This window comes from Chiloscyllium plagiosum, chromosome 21 (genome assembly GCF_004010195.1).
Source record: "Chiloscyllium plagiosum isolate BGI_BamShark_2017 chromosome 21, ASM401019v2, whole genome shotgun sequence".
Lineage (NCBI taxonomy): Eukaryota > Metazoa > Chordata > Chondrichthyes > Orectolobiformes > Hemiscylliidae > Chiloscyllium > Chiloscyllium plagiosum.
Genome location: NC_057730.1, coordinates 7,252,715 through 7,268,903, shown reverse-complemented (window position 1 = coordinate 7,268,903; position 16,189 = coordinate 7,252,715). Strand labels below are relative to the sequence as shown.

The following is a 16,189-nucleotide window of genomic DNA, read 5'->3' as shown; positions in this document are numbered from 1 at the left end:
AAGCTGTTGCTTATTGAGCAAATTGGACGTGAATAACCTACACCTTTTGATTCATGACCACAGTACCCGAAGTACCCCAAATGTTGGCCCAAAAATGTTTGTCTTGCTCATTCTTCAAGTACAGAAAATATTGTCAGTAAATGTTTCAATGTGACCCTTTCATCTATTTGGTCTCTGTTTGAATTTTTATGCAAGATTTAGAAATTTCCAGTTGAACACGGTTCCAGTTCCGATGTTCCTTGTCAGATAGATTCACTTCTATTCTTTTCCCTGTCATGCCACAGTACGTTTCTTCATGGGTTGTTGGAGTGGCTGGCAAGGCTGGTATGTGTTGTCCATCCCTAATTGCCCTTGGACTGAGTTGCCTGCTGCGCCATTTTAAAAGTCAATCACTTTTCTGTGGATCTGGAGCCACATGTATGCCCAACTAGGTAGATTTCCTTTCCTAAAGGCCATCAGTGAACCAGATGGTTACTTACAACAATTGTCAATGGTTATAAGGCCACAATTAGACCAGCTTCTAAAGCAGATTTTTGTTTAAAATTGGATTTAAATTTTGTCAATCGAAGTCATGTCCCCAGCACATTAATTTGGGGCTCCGGATTATTCATCCAGTGACAATATCACTATGCCTTTATCTTCCTCTGTACACTGAAAACTGGTAAATCCTGAAAGACATAGATTGCGAGGTGGGCTGTTTTGTACCACTGAGATTTAAGTTCAATTTTCAGTTCAGATTTTGTGTTTGCTAAGGTATATTAATTTCTGATGCAAATAACATTTCCATATTATTACAGAGTTCTGTCAATATTAAAACAGAAAAAGGAACACAGTTGCACCTTGGTCCACCTGTAGATTACTCCGATGATTTTGAAGCTTATGAAAGTGTTGATATGGAGACAGAGGATATACCATCTAGTTGTTCTAAGGTAATTTTAAACAGAAGACAACAATAATGAAAAGTTTTGTCTGTCATAGTATTTAAACAACTTCACTCAGTAGATGAAGTTTTTATTTGCTGCACTAGGTTGTCTTGCAAAGTGATCACAGGCCAATAGGATCTACATTTCTTTAGACATTAACTTGTTTCTCTGCTTTCTATATATTCAACATACTAAACCCAACTGGTGTACGTACTCTAAATGAGCTTCCTCCTACTTTGATTACCTCTTTCCATGTTACCCTTTATCACTCTAATCCCTTAATCACCCGCAAACCATCGCCATTAGACCCTAAGAATAGGAGTATTCAAGCCTTTTCCACCTTTCTAGATTATGACTGATAATCTCTTCAGTGTTATTTGCCTGCTCTGTGTCCATAGCCTTTACGGTCATTAGTTTCCATGGTTTCTGACTTGAAGCAACTCAATGATTGACCTCTGTGTAGAAAATTCCATAGTCTCATCACACTCTGAGAGAAGGAGTTCCTCCTCATTCATTAAATGCTTACCCTTCATCCTGGGATGATTCCTTGGTTCTGCAGTTACTAGTCATTGGCAATGTCCCGTCGCTATCCACCCTGTCATGCCCTATTAGATTGTGGTCTTTCTAATTGTGGCCTTTAACATTATAGAGAGGGTTTCCAGGGTAACCATATTGATTGTATTTCCACTCGTAGAGTTGGTCCTCATCTTGGGGTAAAATTCAATTAAATAAGGAATGTGGGACTTGCTGCTACAAAGATAAGAGCATAAGAATGCAAAAACCAGGAGCAGGAGTAGGTCATCTGGCCCTTCGAGCCTACTCCACCATCCAATATGATCATGGCTGACTATCTCGTGGACTCAGATCCACTTACCTGCACTCTCACCATATCCCTTAATTCCTTTATTGTTCCAAAAAAAACCTACCTTAGCTTTAAACATATTTATTGAAGTAGTGTCAACTTTCCCGGGGCAAGTAATTCTGTAGGTTAACAACCCTCTGGGTGAAGACGTTCCTCCTCAATTCAATCCTAAATTTGCTCCCTCTAATCTTGAGGCTATGCTGTCTTGTCCTAGCTTTACCTTCCAGTGGAAACATCCTCTCTACTTCTATGTTTTCTATTCCCTTCATAATTTTATGTCTTTCTATAAGATTCCCCCCTCATTCTTTTGAATTCCAAAGAATGTAATCCCAGTCTACTTAGTCTCTCCTCATAAGGCAACCCCCTCAACTCCGGAACCAGCCTAGTGAACCTCCTCTGCAGCCCCTCCAGTCTCAGTATGTTCTTTCTCAAATAAGGGACCAAAACCGCACACAGTACTCCAGGTGTGGCCTCACCAGCACCTTGTACAACTGCAACAAAACCTCTTTGCTTTTAAACTCAATCCCTTTAGCAGTGAAGGACAAATTTCTATTTGCCTTCCTAATTACTTGTACCTGCAGACCAACCTTCTGTAATTCATGCACAAGGACACCCAAGTCCCTCTGCTTAGCAGCATGCGGCAACTTTTTACCATTCAAGTAGTAATCATTTTTACTGTTACTCCTACCAAAATGGATGACTTCACATTTATTTACATTGTATTCCATCTGCCGGACCTTTGCCCACTCACTTAATGTATCTCTGTTCCTCTGCAAAATGTCACAGTCCTGTACCCACTTTGCTCTGCCACTCGTCTTAGTGTCATCTGCAAACTTTGACACCCTACATGTGGTTCCCAACTCCAAATCGTCCATATAAATTGTAAATAATTACAGTCCCAACACCGATCCCTGAGACATACCACATGTCACTGATTGCCAGCAAGAATAGCACTATTTATCCCTACTCTTTGCATCCTGTAAGTCAACCAATCCCCTATCCATGCTCATACTTTACCCATAACGCCATTCCTCCTTATGCAGCTGCCTCTGGTGCAGCACTTTGTTGAACGCCTTTTGGAAATCTAGGAACACCACAGCCACTGTGTCCCCGTTGTCCACCTTGCTCATAACATCTTCATAGAATTCCAAAAGATTAATTAAACATGACCTGCCCTTCATAAACCCATGTAGCGTCTGCCCAACGGGACAATTTCTATTGAGATGTCCTGCTATTTCTTGCTTGATAATAGACTTAAGCATCATTCCCACAACAGAAGTTAAGCTAACCAGTCTATAATTCCCCATCTTTTGTCGACTTCCTTTTTTAAACAATGGTGTCACATTTGCTGTTTTCCAATCTGTTGGGACTGCCCTACAGTCCAGTGAATTTTGGAAAATTACCGCCAGCACACTTGCTATTTCTCCCGCCATCTCTTTTAGGACCCTGGGATATATTCCATCTGGGCCAGGAGATTTGTCTCTCCTTAGCTCCATTAGCTTGCCCAACACTACCTCTTCCATAATAATGATTGCTTCCAGGTCCTCACCGACCTTCGTCTGTTTGCCAATTACTGGCATGTTATTAATGTCCTCCACTGTGAAGACTGATACAAAATACCTATTCAATGCCTGGTCCATTTCATCATATCCCATAACTAAATGCCCCTTCTCATCCTTGAAAGGACTGTGTTTACTTTAGCCATTCTTTTTCATTTTATATATTTTTAGAAACTTTTGCTCTTTGTCTTTATGTTGTGTGCTAGTTTTTTCTCGTGGTCTATTTTACTTTTCTTTATAAGTCTTTTTGTGGCTTCCTGTTGACCTTTGACGTTTTCACAGTTTTCTAGTTTCATGCTGTTTTGGCCACTTTGAATTCCTTCTCTCTTATTTCCTTAGTCACCCATGGCAGATTCCCCCTTTTCTGACAGATTTTCCTTTTCACTGGAATATACTTTTGCTGAGCACTTTGAAAAACTGCTTTGAAAGTCCTCCACTGTTCGTTAACTGTCCCACCATGAAATCTTTGTTTCCAGTCTACTTTAGCCAAGTCCTCCCTCATTCTATTGTAGTCTCTCTTGTTTAAGCACAGGATTCTGGTATTGAATTTTACCTTCACATTCTCCATTTGTATTCTAAATTCAACCATACTGTGGTTGCTCCTACCAAGAGGATACCAAGAGGTCATTAACTCTCATTACACAGGACCAGATCTAGGATAGCTTGCTTCTCGTCAGTTCCATTACATACTGTTCAAGAAAACTATCATGGATACACTCAACGAACTCCTCCTCAAGGCTACCCTGACCAAGCTGGTTCGACCAATCTACATATAGATTAAAATCCTCCCATGATAATTACCATACCATTTTTTCAGGCATTAGTTTTGTTTTGTTTATTGCCCATGCTAATGTGATATTATTTGGTAGCCTATAGACTACACCTTTCAGTGACATTTTCTTCTTAGCATTTCTAATTTCCACCCAAATGGATTCAACCTTATTCTCAATAGAACCTATATCATCCCTCATCACTGCCCTGATGTCATCCTTGAATATCAGAGCTACACCACCTCCCTCACCTTCCTGTTTGTCCTTCCAAATAGTCTGATACCCCTAGATATTTAACTCACAGTCATGAACATCATGTAACCATGTCTCCACAATGGCTACTAAATCACATTCATTTGCGATGATTTGTGCCATTAACTCATCAACCTTGTTATAAATGCTACGAACATTCAGGTAAAGTGCCTTTATGCTAGCTTTCTTTCCCTCATGATTTGCAATATCTCTGATAATATCTCCTGAGTTATCCTCCCTTTTTACTTCTTTCATAGTCTGCCTTGAACTTAAACCTTCCTGCACACATGCTAACCTGCTGCTTACCTTTTTATGTATCATCATACTTCCTGTCGTTTTCCCTTTCCCTTCCCCCGACTCAGTAGTTTAAAGTCCTAGTGACCACCCTAATTATCCTTTTCACTAGAACACTGGTTTTAGATCAGTTCAGGTGAAGACTATCCCATCAGTATAGATGCCCCCCCCCAACTCCGGTTCTAAAACTGATTCTAATTCCCCATGAAATGGAACCCTCTTTCCCACACCATTCCCTCAGCCACGTGTTCACTTCCATAATTCTCTTACCCCTAAGCGAATTCGCACATGGCTCGGGCATGGTTAATCCGGAGGTTATGACCCTCAAGAACCCATTCCTTAATTTCGTTCCTAGTGCTTGATAATCCCCAAACCGGTCCTCCTTCCTAGCCTTGCCTATATTCTTAGTCCCAACATGGATCACAACATCTGGACCCTCCCCCTCCCCCTCTTGCTCCAATATCCTTTCAACCCGGTCAGAGATGTATAGCACCCTGGCACTGGGCAGGTAACACACCATGCAGGACCCCCAATCTGGCTTGCAAAGGATACCACTTATCTTCCAAATGATAGAATACCCTGTAAGTACCACTTGTCTTTTTGCTCCCCCCTCTTGAGTGGCCTTCTGCACCATGGTGCTGTGATCAGCTGGCTCATCCTCCCCGCAGCCCTCTTCCTCATCCACACAGGGAGCAAGCATCTTATACCTGTTTGATAAGGTCAAAAACTAATTCTCCTCTACTCCTTAACTCAGGATCCCCCTACCTACCTCACTTGTAATCACACAGTGTTGTCCCTGATCACTAACTGAATTTGAATTACTTAATCTGCCAGGTGTGACTGCCTCCTAAAACAAAACGTCCAGGTAACTCTCTCCCTCCCAGATATGCCGCAGCATTTGAAGCTCAGATTCCAGATAATCAACTCTGAGCTGGAGTTCCTCCAGCAATCAACACTTGCTGCAGATGTGGTCACTGCCATTCACAACGGGATCAGCCAGCTCCCACATCATACAGCTACAGCACATCATCTGCTCAGCCATCTCTACTTAGTTAATTACTGTATTACTTTATATACATTTATGAGTTAAATAATTTCTAATACTTCTCTGCTATGGTCTTTTTTAAATAACCAATTAATAGATAAATTTTAAAAAACTAAACTTTTAATCAAATACATGATACAGAAGAATTAGAAAAGCCTTATTTTATCAACACACCACAAGTCTTTTTTTTGGTTAGAGGAGGAGGGCAGGCGGGAGACACTAAACATGTAGTGTCTCAGAATCAACCGCTGCCCAAATGTATCAATTCAGTCGCCTTCCCGAACTGCAATTCAACCGCAATGAAGGCTGCTTCTCCCATGAGGTAAGTTTTTAAATGGAGAACTTACTTTCCCGACAGTCTCCTGGTTTCCACTCTCGGAAGATAGTTGTAGTAAATCGCATCGATGCCTTTAAAGGAGTCTAGATAAACATGAGAAAGCTCTGGAAGTGTCTTTGATTGTGCTCAGTAATGATGTCCATTCATGAACTAGTTTATTTGTTGAATAAGGACTGTGATTCATGCACAAGTACTTGAGACATGATCCTTGCATGTGTGATATACTCAGTGATACAGTCTGATGGTTTTGGAAGTTGGGAGATGTTGCTCATGTTCTTTGGTTTTGCAGCTAATCTCCTTTTCTCATTTCTTTTTAACTGCAGTTTTCATTTGCCTTCTATTTCTGTTTTTAATGAAGTTTTAAGTCTTCCACTTTCTTTTATATTTTGTCAATAGTCTTGTTTGTTGCATATTTAAATTTAAACAGCTCAGCCTGACCTTGTGCTAAAAGTTTGCTTGTACTTCAAGATATTCATGCTTCTGACATTTTAAATAAACAATCAGCAACTGGTTTTATTATGCATACCTTAATTGAGAGTGCCATATTACTTACATTATCTTAATTTCTTATGTGGCCATTCCTGCCCCTAGATTCTATGGTTCTACGATTATATTCCTGTTGCAAATGCTTCAGTGTTGTTCCGGACGCGGTCATAGATGGGGAAACTCCATTAATAGAAGAAGAATTTTGTCTTATTTCAGAGAGAGTTTAAGAAACTAGCTGCTTAAGATTGGGGCATGTCCTACAACAACTGAAACTTGAATTTTCATAGTGGTTTTAAAGGAGCCCGAGTGTAGAGTGGGCGAGGACAGACTGTTGTGGGGAATGTACGGGGCAGGGGTAAGGCAGTGAGTTTTTCGGATGTGTTGAAAGTAGAGAGTTTTGGTGAAGGTATGAGGGCTTCTGGAAAGAGGCGTGGGGTTGGGTTTTGGTTAGTGAATGTGGACGGTGGGGTTTGGGGAAGGGAAAGGGCAGAGTGAAGGTAATTCTAAGGTATTAAGCCTCATTGCTGATGCTTTCAGGCAAATACAGGGATTTGTTCCTTCATGCCATTAATTGTTTTTTTTTTTGTTTTCTCAATTACTTGCAGATTCTCACTGATGATTCTACCAGGATTAGAAACAACTCTTGTTTTCCTTCAAATTCTTCCTTCATAAAACCTGGAAGGATTGCAGATGACATCGGCTCTGATGGCAATGAAAAAATACTCCTGAACATACACGAAGTTAAGGTATGCACTAGCAGCAAATAGTTAATTTCCCATTATTGGGCATAAATAATACAGGATACCTTAAATCTGATAAGTAGTTTATACATAAGAGTTCTTGCCCATCCCTAGTTGTCCATGTCAGCCATGTAATGGAGTCATTTGTGGAGCATATCCTGAAGGACATCACTATTTGATCAAAAAGGAACAGAAGGGCGACTTGTACTTAAATGCCATACCATTAATTAGATGCCTCAAAACACTTTTCAGTCATTGAAGTGCTTTTTGAAATGCAGTCACTGTTGCAATGGAGTCACAGAGTCAAAGAGCACAGAAGCAAACCCTTCAGCCCAACTCGTCCATTCCGACTCAGTTTCCCAAACTAATTGGACGAATTGTAATTTAATTGATGTAATATCTTAGTACTCTCACAGATAGAACCCTGTATGCGACCACAGATATTCTACAATGCCTAATAAATCCACAGCCATGTACAGAGGAACCTCGATTATCTGAGTATCAATTATTTGAATATCGGGATTACCTGAAAGAGATCTTGAGGTCCCAATGGAAACATTACATCAAAGAGGTGTTTCCAACACTGATCACGCCTTTTGCTACAATGATTAAAAATGAACTCAGCTTACAGAAATGTTGCCGGGAACAGTCCTGGACATCGATGGGAGCCCAGGCACCGTCTCCAAATGACTAACCTCCCTCCCTCCCTCTCTCTCTCCCCACACTTTCCCTGGAGTTCTACACAGGTGTGTACCCTGAATCCCCTTTGCCCAGATAATCTCTCCAACATTTTCCTGTTCAGGGCAAAAGTGGAACTTGACAAAAAGTTGCAGTAAAAGGGGCTGTGTGGGTGGGTGTGTCTCACGTGCTGTTTGCAGACTCACCCCCCCCCCCCCCCCCAAAGGCACCAGCAGTCTTACTGTTGGTGTCCAGTCTGGCTGCCCTGAGTTGGGAGGGTTAAGGCAGCAGACGGGTCGGATGGGGGCGTGGGTGTAGGACCATTCGGCGCGGCCAGTTTGGCGCAGCCCATTTTGGCGCAAACCCATTTCGGCGCAGAACTGTTTCAGTGCAGCTCACATTTATTCCTTTTCAGGCTTAATTAAAAGCATTAATGAAAGCAATTAAAAGAAAAATAATGTTTATCCTCTTTAGTAAAAACGTTAAAAAGAAAATAAAAATAAAACACTTCCCTCTGCAGTTTCAGCAGCTCGTACTTTTATCTTTGAAATGACGGTATCTCTTTCCACCTTAGATGCCGAAGCTGCATGCAAATGTTTATTAATTTGTTTCACTAGGTCACCATTTATAACGTGAATTCGAGCTTTGCAAATGTCCTTCCTCTCACGTCTCCAAAACTTTGTTATCTTATCAGCAGCATATCTGTCAAATATGTATATATAGCTGTCGTATGAGCACTTTTCCTTTCCACGTTTTGACAACAAAATTGTTGACGGCATTTTAATGGGTTATATTTTATTTTAATAATAACTACAAACTACTGAATAACTACAAAACAGTTCTGCGCCAAAATTGGGCTGTGCCAAACCGGCTGCGCCGAATCGTTCACGCCAAAATGACTGCACCAAATGGTCCCACTCCGTGGGGGCATAGAAAGTGGGGTTGGGGCAGATGGGTAGTGGCGTTGGAAGGGGTTAGGTGCGGATGGTGGGTGGGGGCAGAGGGGCAGAGGCAGATGGGGCAGTGTGGTTGAACAGGGCTGGGGGCAAGTCGGTTGGTCAGAATTGTGGGTCAGAAAGGGGACGGGGTTGGTGGGGTTGAATGGTGGTGGGGTGGGGGCCTGCTGGCGCGTGGTGTACTGCTGCTTAGTCTCCCGAATGGGGAGCGGACTTAGCAAGTGCTCACTGTGCCAATCCCATTAAACTGATGGGGAGTGGCATCGGCAATGTTGCAGGTCCCTTACACTCAAGTGTATGTCTGCTCAGAAACAAACCCTAAGACTTGGAGTTGGAACAAGGCAGGCAGAGCAAGGAAAAAGGAAACTTCTGAAAACTCCGCGCCCCAGAGGAGAGGCATCAAATCAATTAACAGAACAAAATAGTGCCTGTCCATCTCGTCCGGATCATCAAGGTTGCTCTGTATCACCCAATATAACTAAATTGCTCGAGGAGAAAGTGAGGGCTGCAGATGCTGGAGATCAGAGCTGAAAATGTGTTGCTGGAAAAGCGCAGCAGGTCAGGCAGCATCCAAGGAACAGGAGAATCGACGTTTCGGGCATAAGCCTGAAGAAGGGCTTATGCCCGAAACATCGATTCTCCTGTTCCTTGGATGCTGCCTGACCTGCTGCGCTTTTCCAGCAACACATAACTAAATTGCTAACAGACATATCATGTATGAAATGAAGCAGCCATTTTATACACAGCAAACTCTGACAAATGGCAAAGCATTAATCATATAATCTTTCTAGTGATGTTAGGATGAGGGATTGGTCAAATCTTCAGGGATAACTCTTAGTCCTTTCTCAAACAGTGCCATGGGATTTTAAATGTCCCCAGAGAGTGTAGCTGGGGCAACAGGGAAGTAGGTTTGTGGTGTTTGGTTCTGAAAAAAAAGCACTTCTAACTCCAGCACCCTCAAAGTGCTGCACTGCATTGTCAACTTTGATTTCTGTGCTCAAGCCCTGGACTAGCACTTGAACCTTGTGACTCAGGTGAGAGCACAACCATCTAAGCCACCATCGACACTGCAACAATCCTAAAACCAACATTGAAGTAGCGTTCTGATTGTCGTATTGTTAACCCACTACTTAATGCATTACTTCTTTTGTTAGATGTTGAGAAGAAGCTTGCAGCAGACTGCTGACCTCCAGCTTAGTGATGAAAAGAGCACTGGCAGTGAGGACTCTGATTCTCTAGAGGACGAGAAAATTGGAGAGCAGATTGAAACTCGAGAATCAACAGACAGTCTGGAGAACCTACAGCTGAATAAGCAATCTTTCCAGCATGGCCCAGAGGCTAACCACTGTGCCTTGCATCCTGGAGATTTGATTGTACTTGAATTTGGTCCTAGAACAAAAAGTAAGTCTGGTAAGATTTGAGAAATGTAATGCATTTCACGATTCACAGAAGTTCATGTTACTATTTAAAATTTGGATTATGCAGCTTTATTGGAATGGAACTTTAAGATTTCTTTATCAAATCAACCGTTTTTACTGCCTTTGCTTTAGAAACAATGTGGCATGGTAATACCAAAACACACACGATTTCCTACGTTGCTTTATTTTACAAATGCAAGGATTTATCTTCATCTGTATGATTGCTTTAAGTCCAACTGCCTGTGATACTTCCCAAGAGCAGGGTAATGGGATTAGCTTGGATAGCTCCAGCATAAAACTGGAAGGAGTAAAGAACAGATGCTGATACAATGAGCTAACTAGCCATCGCCTATGCCATTCAACTTCTATGATATTAGTCGCTGCTTACAATTTCATTCTTTTCCAATAGTATCCAGGCATTAAATTATACTTCTGCACTGTATTCTGTGTGCACAAATAATGAGCGTTAGAGTACATTCACTTGGTGAAAATGGAGTAAAGGTCAGAATATTTAGCAGGATGTGAGGAATTCATTAGAAATTGATAACCTTCTCTTCCTCGAGACATTGACTCTTCTGAATCGAAGAAAGGAAGGAAAAATCCAATGTAGGCACACAGGAAAAGCGATCAGATGGTTCATTGTCTACATTGGTATCCAGTCCATGGAAAGTCTCCAATGTACAGATATCCCAACAGTGTTTATCCTGGAGGTTTATGTAAAAGGCCAGAAAATGGAGGAAGTGATGAGAAAAATGGCAAGGTTAAACCACAATCGATGAGTACAATCAGAGGAACTTTCATAACCTTAGCTCATTTTTTTTGTCAGAAGGCATAGGAAACATATAGAGCAGAGTTGGATGAAATGACTGTTGTCAAGGCTGTATTACTATGTTTCCTTCTTCCATTAAGTTACTGTGACAACTTAAATATATTTCTATTCTTTTCAAATGCTAAATCAAAAATGAAAATCAAAAAGAATAACCATTACCATGCACTTAAAAGATTCCTACACTTTCAGTCTATCCTTGGATTGTATTTGCCATAGTGCTTGACTTACTATTTCTGACCAGAATTAGGACAATAGAGCCTGCAGAGGGTTAGAGACAGGCTAAGCAAGTAGGCAAGAATTTAGCAGATGGAACATAATGTGGGAAAATGTGAGGTTGTGCACTTTGCCAGGAGAAATGAAGGAGCTAAATATTATTTAAATGGAGAAAGACTGCAGAGAGCTACAGGACAAAGGATTTGGGAATCCTAGTGCATAAATCACAAAAGCTAGTGTACAACTTTAGCAGGTAATGGGTAAGGCAAGTGGAAAGTTGACCTTTATTTTGAAGGGAATTGTGAATAACATTAGGAAAGTCTTGCTAAAGTTTTACGAAGTTCTAGCTGGATCATATCTGGAATAATGTGAACAGTCCCTTATCTAAGGAAAGATTAGAGACAGTCCGAGAAGGGTCACTGGGTTGATCCTGGATATGGAGGGGCACCCTGACAAGGAGAGGTTGAATAAGTTGGGACTGCACTCATTGGAGTTTAGAAGAAAGAGAAGCAACCTTATTGAAACAAGGTTCTTAGGTAGCATGACAAAGAAGATGCCAAGAGGTCTCCCCTTGTGGGAAATACCAGGAGAAGAAGACATGATTTCTGATGGGTCACCCATTTCAGACAGAAATGAAGGAGGAGTTTCTTCTCTGAGGGTGGTGAATCTGTGGAATTCTTTACTGCAGAGGGCTGTGTCATTAAGTATACTCAAGGCTGTAATAGGTAATTCTTTAATCAGTAAAGGAATCAAGAGCTGTGGGAAAAGTAGCAGAAAAGTGGAGGAGAGGATTTGCAAATCAGCCATGATCTTATTAAATAGTAGAGAGCACTCAGGGTTGAATAGCCTACTTCTGGTCCTACATCCTATGGTCTTATAAAACATTAAATTAAAAATAATCCATCTTCTTAGCACACAATAGATAACTTAATAATGTGAGTCATTGAGTCATATTGACAGAAAGGCTGTAGTTGAAATCTTGGCTGAAGACTTTAAAAATCTATCATTGCTTTCCGCCCAGTTGATAGATGGGATTTAAGAGTGCACTACTCCTTATAATATAAATATGTAATATAAATGATACAAAGAAACTGGCAGGGCAGTGGGAGAAGACTATAGGTTTGGGCCAAATTGGACAGTTGTTCAATTAAAGCCATTACAGGCCTGAATTAGTCCCTTTTATATTGTCTGATTTTATGATGCAGTATTTTAGCATGCTGTGCTCTTCCTTCAGAAAGTAAATGTGTGAAAGGAGAATATTAAGAGCTAAATAAAATTATTCAAATTGTACAGTTTTGAAGTGTTAGAGTATGTGTTAACAGCGTAAGGTAGGTTTTAATTAAAAATAGATTATTTATTAATGCATCATTTGCAGGCAGTCGAAAAGAGCAAGCTCTGACAGTGGCTAGGAAAAATGATGTGGAATCTTACATTCCCTTGAAACCCAGTCTGGTGAAAAGTAAATCTTTTGACAGATTCACCTCTTCTAATCAAGATGGAGTGGACCTGATTTCAAGTAAGTTTTCTTTCTGATGGTGGGAATATGAAGTTTCAAGTTTTGGCTTTAGAACTGACATTCTGTCGACTTGTGAGAAGATAGGACTGTAAGCACGAGGAATCGTAAATCTTTTTCGGACAAATATCCAAACAGCTGAACAACTAATTGGAAACATTCCATTGTGTTTCCACCCAGCACATGGAGCACTGTGGGTTTGTTGTTTCGCGTTAAGTTTTGAAAGAAATGTTTGATTTTTTTGAAGCGTTTGTTTTCTGTCCCATTTAGTACTGATGTTATACTGGAGTACAAAGCATATAATTTTGTATTTGTTTATAGGATGTGGCAAAGGCACTTATTGTTCATCCCAGTTTGCCCTTGAGCAAGTGGTGATGAACCACTTCTTCAATTGAACCAATTTGCAGCCTCTGGTCTGCTCTCATGGCCACAGTTTACGTAGGGCTGATCTGATTCAGTTTCTGATCTCTAGAAACCAGAATGTTACTAGTGGAGGATTCAGTGAAGGTAATGCAATTAAACATCAAGCGATAGTGTTTAGATTCTCCCTTATTGGAAATGGTTGTTGCCTGGCACTTTTGTGCTGTGAATGTCTTCTTTTTAATTAAATATTCATGAATGCCACTTATTAGTGTCCAAATGTTGTCCGAATCCTACCGCATATGATGTAGATTGCTTCATTTTTTGAGGAATTGCAAGTGATGCTGAATATCACACAATCACCAGTGAACACCCCCACTTCTGACCTTATGTTAATGGGAAGTCATCCATGAAGTGCTGAAGGTGGTCAGGCTTTGGACAGTACAGTAATCCTTGCTTAACATAAATTAAAAGAATGTTGATTCTGAGTTAGTGCATCCATTTAAACAATTCACAACTAATAGTTCCAGTGCTCACAAGACTTTCCCAAAGCATTGCCACTCTCGCCATTAGTCCCTCTTGCTCCTGGAAATAAATTTCCTGCTTCCCAAGCCTTGCTTCCCACCAGCATTGTTTGCCGCCCTCACTCCCTGTGGTTGCTCCTTGCCTCAGCCTTGCCTCCTGTTCTCTGTTGAGGAGAAAGTGAGGTCTGCAGATGCTGGAGATCAGAGCTGAAAATGTGTTGCTGGAACAGCGCAGCAGGTCAGGCAGCATCCAGGGAACAGGAGAATCGACGTTTCGGGCATAAGCCCTGTTCTCTGTTCTCTGGAGTCCTGGGGTCTGTTGTTCTTCTGACTTCACTTGTTCTGAATCACAGGAAAGTCCTAGCCTCCATCTAGTGGCAGAGATTGCTCAGTGAACGTAGTCCTCAGATTTCACCAGATACCTACATGATCAAAGTTTGTGCGAAGATTTGTAGCTCGAGAATAGAAAAAACACACCGGATCATCAACGCCACATTCACAGGAATCCGATTCACGAGAGAAGAAGAAAAGGATAGCCAACTCCCATTCCTAGACGTGATGGTTCAGAGAACACCAGACGGAGAATTCCCTACAAGAGTATACAGGAAAGCCACACACACAGACCAAGTCCTAAACTATGAAAGAACCAGATTTTGGATCAGTGGTGCTGGAAGAGCACAGCAATTAACCACCCCAACACACAAACGAAGCTGCATCAGGACACTATTCAAAAGGGCCACAACACACTGCAGTACACCAGGACTGCAAAAAGAAGAAGAGGAACACCTATACAAGGTATTCGCCAAAAACGGATACCCGCGCAACTTCATCAGCAGATGCCTAAGAGAAAGACTACGGAACGAGGACATACCACAACCAAAAGGACTAGCCACACTACCATACATCAGGAGCATCTCGGAACTGACTGCCAGCGTGTGTGTGAATTTGACTGGGACAACACTACTATCATAGGGCAAGCCAGACAGAGAACAGCCAGGGAATTCCTAGAGGCATGGCATTCATCCACAAACTCCATCAACAAACACATCGACCTGGACCCAATATACCAACCACTACAGCGGACAGCTGAAACTGACAACCGGAAGCGGCAGGGACAGACCACTATAAACACCGGAGGAAACATCAAAGAAGCGCTTCGCAGGAGGCTCCCAAGCACTGATGATGTCGCCTAGCCAGGGGACGAAACGTTTGCAACAAAAACTTCCAGCTCGGCGAACAGAACCACAACATACCTACATGAGTCATTGTTCGTCACTAGATGATGCTGGGACAGTCAAACCTTACTGCAGATATTTTATATTCAGTCTTTTCAGATGTGGGGTAAGTAGGGCTTGAACCCAGACCTTCTGGTGTAGAAGTAGAGACACCATTACTGCATCACAAGACCTCTTGTCTTAAAAGTCTAATGACTGCGCTAATGCATTCTAATAGTATTATATGATGAGTTTGTTTTATAGTTAGCAAGTTATTTCAGCTTGAAGTTTACAGAGCTGCATAGGTGTTTCAAATTGTACATTATATTTTGTGGGTGACATATATCCAAAGTAACCTCAAAATGCAGTGTTTCGTTGGCAGCTGACACTTCTAGCAACATGACCGGCAAATTTAATCAAAAGTGCTCAATCAATTCTGATTTATCATAGACACTATAGGGAGTGATTGGCCAATAGCCCTGTAATACAAACCCCAAAAACATGAAATAGATTATCTTTTAAATTCTAGATCTTGTGTCCTGATTTTTTAATATCAGCATAAAGTTCTTGCTTAACATTATGTTTTTCTTTAAATGGAGTTTGACTGTATTTTTATGTGTTTAATTTCAGTATAGTCAGTAATAGTAACGTATACTATTCATTTGTTTAGCTCAAGAAAGTCGTCAAGAGAGGGTACTTTCTGCTGCAAGAAGGAATATATGCCAGGGGAAGGATCCAGAATTATCAGCTTCGAGTGTATTTCAAGCCATGCAGAAAGAAAATGAAGATATGCTGAAAAGTGTAGATAAGCAGAGAACAATAACAAAAACGCCCATATGTTGGCAAACGGTATGCAGTCTTGAGAATGTTGGATAATGGGATGGATTAAAGTTGTTTCTTCGCAATTCTTTAAGTTTTTTCTGCTTCAAAGTGCTACAAAGTTTCATGCATTACCATTCTAATCTGGTGTATCACAAAGGGAAATTCTGAATCTACTGGCATTATAAAAGAAGAAAGTGATCATATCTCAGGGTAAATAGTTATGCGGTTTTCAAGTTTCCTACTATATGAATTTCTTAACGAGATTGAGGATCCAGATAACCGATTGGATATCATGAATTTATTTATATTTGAGTGTCAGCATACCATAGGAAAATGTGCATGCAATAGGGTTTCCTATTCTGAGGCACGGGTTAAGCAATTTATATGAATATAC

The 16,189-nt window shown here is 41.1% G+C and overlaps 1 protein-coding gene across 5 annotated transcripts in view; it reads left to right on the top strand.

The window, feature by feature from the left end:
• LOC122560502 (katanin-interacting protein) overlaps positions 1-16,189 on the top strand; it is a 137,591-nt gene that overhangs the window by 39,620 nt on the left and 81,782 nt on the right. For 4 of the 5 annotated variants that reach the window (XM_043711165.1, XM_043711164.1, XM_043711166.1 and 1 more), the window contains 5 exons: positions 798-929; positions 7,134-7,274; positions 10,057-10,303; positions 12,738-12,878; positions 15,644-15,822. In XM_043711165.1, the coding sequence (XP_043567100.1) occupies positions 798-929; positions 7,134-7,274; positions 10,057-10,303; positions 12,738-12,878; positions 15,644-15,822 (840 nt within the window). The remainder of the gene's footprint in view (positions 1-797; positions 930-7,133; positions 7,275-10,056; positions 10,304-12,737; positions 12,879-15,643; positions 15,823-16,189) is intronic. The other variant, XM_043711169.1, reaches the window with a different exon arrangement.